Raw genomic sequence first — 6,000 nt, 5'->3', positions numbered from 1 at the left:
GCATACCATATACATAGAATCAATATCTTTATGATCATACTCTGTACTATAACTTATTTTCTGAATTTTAAACATTCAACTGGTGAACTCTCCAGATATGGATTAGTCTTTAGTTTCTCCTTCCCTTCCATAGAGCTCCAAGCCAACTTGGATCAACAGAACTGCTCAAAGCCAGTATCTTTGAGTTTTTCCCCCAGGCAGAATCCATCACAAGCAAGGATCCTTTCTTTATCTGAACTCTTCATCCCTCATGGCACAGTACTGTGCACCTCAGCCAGATCTTTTTCATGCATACCCCTTTTCCCTTAGCTTTTGCCCAATTGTTCTCTGAATATTGTTCTCCTTTTTCTTCTGTGAGAGTATCTTTTTCTTTATTCGAGTTGAGAACTGAAAACATTGTAATAATCACACTGATAAGTATAAAAATGCTAGTAACATTGGTATTAACTAAAATGAAAAAATTATAGATGTTAAAGTGGAACTGAGCAAAATAAAAAGCCAAGGCCATCTTCATTACCCAAGATTCTTCAGGTACTGAAAAGGCTCCTTTAAAATCTTTACTTAGGCTATAATTTATCACTATACCCTTATCTAACTCAATGAAAATCAGCACTTAAAAGTAAACAAAATTTTATCTTAGTCTGTTTTACTCTTTTTCTATTTCAATTACTAGATTACCATATATTGTGTTTCTCTTATTTTGTGTTTCAGATGTTCTGCATTTCACCCTCATCAGAGATTAAATTGATGTTTATGGGCTAATCTGGACAGCTAAAAACAGTTTGTTTCACTACATCTGTAAGAAAATATGTTCAAATTCCCACTGGCTGACTTATAAAGAGGCTTTTGGAATACAACCCAATGTAAGTTGCAGACATAATGTGTTTTTGTCTTTGTTATTCACCTCCTCCCCAAGTTAGGGCATGTATCTGTTGGCAGGTGTGCAGATGTGTGTGTATTATGTATACTTTGATGTCTACACATACCCTTTTTCATAGTATGGATTCGTAGCATCCTTTATTCCTTCCTTCAATAGATATTTGAATGCCTATTATGTAAAATTTGCAGTTCTAGGCCCAAAGGATACCCAGAAATGAGGTTACTGCCCCCACAGAGCTCACAGTCTATTGGGGAAACAGACATAAATCAACTAATTGTACAAATACATATGACGTGCACATGGTGAGAGGTGTTCTGAAGAGAGGTCACATAGCATGATGTGAGCATGTAAACAGGGATCTGCCTTATCTCCAGGGTCAGATAGGTTTCCAGGAGAGGGTAATGCTCCAGCTAAGATCTCAGGGGTGAGCAGGAGTTTAAAGGGCAAAAGAATTGAGAGGTGATGGGAGGAGGGGCAAGGGTAGAGTGGAAAATGCTCCAGACAGAGGAAACACATGTTCAAAGATCATATTTGCTCAGTTAAGTGTTTTTGATAATTTTTTCCAAGCGTGATCACTGAGTATCTAGGAGATTTTAACTTAAACCATACCATGAAATTAATCATAATCATACTAGAAAATAAGAAGGCCTATATTTCATAAGCATTTGTACTTTTTTTTAGGTATGAAGTATTCCTTAAGCCCTGACAACTACCCTGAAGATGGAATTATGAATATGGCAACTTTTCTACGGGGCTTTGAAGATAAGGGAATAAAGAACGACAGACCTGAGGACCAGCTGAGTAAAGAGAAAAAGAAAATTCTGTTCTCCTTCTGTGAGGTGTGCAACATCCAGCTAAACTCTGCAGCCCAGGCCCAAGTCCATTACAATGGCAAATCTCACCGCAAACGAGTCAAGCAGCTGAGTGATGGACAGCCTCCGCCCCCAGCCCAGGGCTCCGGGCCACCACTGGCCAGCCCCAGCACTTACACCAGCACAGGTAGGTGGGAGGGCCTGGGGGCCCATTTCCTGCTGGGAGACGTGCTTCTGTTCTAGAAAATGAAGGATTTAGAGCAAGGCTTATCTTTCCCCTTAAAACTACTACCACAATGTATATTCTTTTCCCTACAGGTAAAATCCAAGAGCTGTCTGTTACTTCTTAGGATACATTTTTTTATTGTTTTAATATATATTATACTAGACACAAATATATATAAACATAAAATGTGTCTATCAGCCCATTGACATAGTTCTGTATCTCTATAGTTTGTGAACAGTCCTTATTATATTTTGAAATGTGTTTAAAATGGATCAGTGATATCAATTTTTTTCTCCTCTCTGCAGAATTAGGCTTTCTTTGGCTTTCTTGCTCTGCTTTCCGTTGAGTAGCGTACAATTAGGTGGTATATAAAAAGCTCCAGTTTTATTTATAACATCCATGATGCAGGAAAGGAGCATTAATCTTGTGCGCTAGACGTGTTATATTCAGCGTGCCGGTGGTGTTCTAACAATAGGAACAGCCGTTGCCAAAACCAGCAAGGCTTACCTCTGAGCTCCAGCACCACCGCAAGCACTTTCCCTGCCTCATGCCTCTCACCCTTTCCTGTGGGCTGGATAGAGGCAGAAGCTTGGAGATTCATTCTTGCATCTGCCCTGAATTCTAAACAGTCTTGCAAACCCTGTATCTTATCCTTGGGCAATGCTGCCTCCTTCATATTGCTGGCCTTTGGTCTGTTCGTTGTGACACAACGAAAGAAAAATGTGAAATGTACTGTTTTCCATGGTGAAGATTTCTACAAAAAGTAGGCCTCCTCCGCAGGTTTACTTGGGAGGCCAGGAGAAGCCTCCTCCTAAATATGAGGAAAAGCTCCAAATTCCTCTCTAGCAAGTGTTTGCTTTGGTAATGAACCTTCAACTTGAAGTGAGATGACGCGGTGCAGCCCTTTGTTGGAATTTCACTTGGTGCTGTTGCATAGTTTTTGATTTCGTTAAGTTATGCCATTATCCATATTAAGCTCCGGTAAAAATGGCTTGTATGTGTTTGCTGTAAATTAATAACTTTTCTCTTTCAAGCTAAACCTAATTACTTTTTACCCAGCATATAATTTAATTTTATTAAATTATTTTCCTCAGTCAGTACTTACCATGCTGTGAAAGAACTTAAAGGAACTTATAGGGTATAAGATACACACTTATTACAATAGAGAAAGATAACTTTTCTGTTTTGTATTTACTTGTTATGATGATAATTGTTATCATCATATATTCATTTGTTATTCACAAATGCATTAATGTATGTGTATTTACATATTAAAAATATAGTTGGTGTTAGAGTACAAACTGATGACTATCTTATATCTAAATCAGAGAGCAAATAGCCCTGAGTAAAGGTTTGAATTACATTTGTTAGAATCCAAATATCTATGTTTAAATTGAGGTTAACCTGTGGTTTCTAAAAGAGGTAATGTTAGTAGCTAACATTAACTGAACATTTTCTGTGGGACATATTTTGGTCCTAAGAGCTTTATAGGAATTTTCTCATTTAATCTTCTCATGAACCCTGAGGTAGGTACTAAGATTATTCCTAATTTACAGATTAGGAACAGAGGCACAGAGATAAAATTTGTACAGCTTCATACAGCATGGAAATGGCAGATCAGAGTTCCAACCATGCAATAAACTCAGGTTAAATTCAAACCAATATGCTGTAATATAGTTGTGGTCACAAATGGTTTTTATCATGGCAAACTACCTTTCTCTGATGGGTTTTGAAAACAGACATGTAAAGCTGCAATTCATGAATTTCTCCATTTTTCTCCCATACTAATGAAATTAGCTAGCTGATATAAAATACATTTAGCTAAGACATACACAGAATATTATGGATATATTCTATAAATAAAACATAGCTCATCAACTAGTATAACACAATATATTAATATGTAGGAAAATGGGTAAGAAAATGAGACAGCTTTTCAAGTTTTATATTAGGCACAAAGGGCAGTCTTCATATGCTGATAATATAGTCAGTGATTCATTCTCAGAAGATTTGGGTTTAACATATGATGAAGGCAAGTCACTTAACTTCTGAAACTGGTTAGCATAATCCTCCCATCTGAAAGAAAAAGTAGGTATAACAATGTTCCCTCTTTGAAATAGAAATTGGACATAGATGTATGTACAAAGATGATTATGACATGATTTATAATTCCAAAACATTAGCTGTATCCTGAATGTCCAATAGGAGAAAAGTTAAATACGTTATAGTACATTTATAAGATGAATGATAGAAACCATAGTCATTAAAAATTGTATTTCTGAAGAATACCTAATGAAAGGTAAAACTGCCTCTGGGATCATGCTAAGCGAAACAGCAGGAACTAGAGTGGAATATACCTTAGTCCTGTTATGTGTGCATGTGCACATTATCTACTGTCTAGAGTCTCAACTCGATGAGGAGTCAGCCTGACATGATTTTATTTGTTTCCAGTCACTTTCCTCAGTTTTGATCAATCGAATATCTATTTCCTACTGGGTAGCAGCTCCTTTAAACACCTTCTCAGACCATAACTTTTCACATTTGTATATTCAGAGGGACTCTTTAATTTAGAAGATAGTTCTACTTATAAAAACATCCATTTCATAGCCAAATTAAGATTTGGCTAGTTGGACTGACATTTAGAGTGGAAGGTGGGGCACAGTCGGCTCTCCCGCCACCCCTCCCTCTGCCTGCCCTTCTGCCCGGGTGGTGGGAAACCATGGAGGGATGGAGGGGTGGAGGTGTCCTTACTTTACAGCCTTGACAAAGTTGTAATGCTATTCTTGGTAGGTAATTACTATTCTGGTTGTCTCTGTGGGTCACAGATGCTCTTATCAGACCTTATGGATGAAGAGCTCCCCTCAAATGGTCCCTTAGACATTGGGAGTCCCTGAGATTTAGCTGCATCTTCCTCTTCTCTCATCTGCGTACCAACTCTTGGGGCTTGAGATCATGTGCAGAATCCATCTGACAACTAACATTTCTCTTGAAAACCTAGAGCCGCTAGGGCCCAGGCAGGTAGAGGTGCAGTAGGTGGAGGTAGGGGGCTTCTCTCCACATTTCTCTTGCCTGCTCAGGTAGCACAGAGGAGGCTGGCAACTTTGTCAACTGACAAAGCAGGTACTTAATCAGGGAACAAAATGCCTATCTCCCTTTTTTGCCCATCACTTGGCTTTAGGGACTTATCCCCCCTTCCCCCAAAAAAGATATATTAGAGTCCTAATCCCCAGTACTTCAGAATGTGACCTTATTTGGAGATAGAGTCTTACAGAGGAAATTAAATTAAAATGAGGCCATTAGGGTTGACTCTAATCCAATATGACTGGTGTCCTTATAAAAAGGGGAAATCTAGACATAGAGACAGATGCACACATAGGGAAGATGATGTGAAAACACAGGGAGAAGATAATTGTCTTCAAGCTGAGGAGAGAGCCCTGGAACTGATCATTCCCTTAGAACCCTCAGAAAGAACCCACTGTACAGTACCTTGATTTTGGACTTCTAGCCTCCAGAACTGTGAGATGATAAATTTTTATTGTTAAGCCACCCAGTTTGTGGTACTTTGTTACAATAGCCCTAGCAGATTAATACAGGGAGAAAAATAGTAGCACATCTCCTCCCCAAAGGAGAAAAGATATGGTAGTAGACATAACCTTCCAAGAACTTCATTTCAGAGGGAACTTCCCCTCCTCTCTGTCAGTCTTATTGTGGTTTTGGGGTTGGCAGGGTAGGAGTGGTGTCCACAGGGTGGTGGTTGAGACTTGAGCCATTTTTCTGAATAAGAGGTGATTGACCCCCAAACATGGTAGTTCTTTCACTAAATTTAGAATTTAGTGTGTTCCTTATGGAAGAACAGGAAGATTCTTAGAGTTTACCTAAAACTATTTTAGAACACTCTGGGCTACAGAAGGAAGAATCAGAGGGGAAGCAAAGAGAGCTTAAATAGCTTAAATAGGGATCCTTCACACGCAGATGAAGTTTTGTAAGATACAAAGGAATTTATCATTAGTAGTTTACTTTTAAAGATTGGCTAAAGGAAGCTTTTCAAATAGAGAGGAAATGCTAAAAGAATGAAGCATAGA

At 38.5% G+C, this 6,000-nt stretch overlaps 1 protein-coding gene across 5 annotated transcripts in view; it reads left to right on the top strand.

Annotated features, from left to right (window-relative positions):
• The first annotated feature begins 727 nt into the window (after nt 1–727).
• The window catches only part of ZNF385B (zinc finger protein 385B), a 312,338-nt gene continuing 307,065 nt past the window's right edge, over nt 728–6,000 (top strand). For 4 of the 5 annotated variants that reach the window (XM_012532160.3, XM_033423664.2, XM_033423663.2 and 1 more), the window contains exons 1-2: nt 728–863; nt 1,562–1,879. In XM_012532160.3, coding sequence (XP_012387614.2) covers nt 1,564–1,879 — 316 coding nt within the window. In that variant the 5' untranslated portion in view covers nt 728–863; nt 1,562–1,563. Of the gene's footprint in view, nt 864–1,561; nt 1,880–6,000 lie in introns of those variants that run through there. The other variant, XM_049712589.1, reaches the window with a different exon arrangement.

This window comes from Orcinus orca, chromosome 7, assembly GCF_937001465.1.
Source record: "Orcinus orca chromosome 7, mOrcOrc1.1, whole genome shotgun sequence".
Lineage (NCBI taxonomy): Eukaryota > Metazoa > Chordata > Mammalia > Artiodactyla > Delphinidae > Orcinus > Orcinus orca.
The sequence above is the reverse complement of the archived record's forward strand: the minus strand, read 5'-3'. Positions and strand labels throughout refer to the sequence as shown.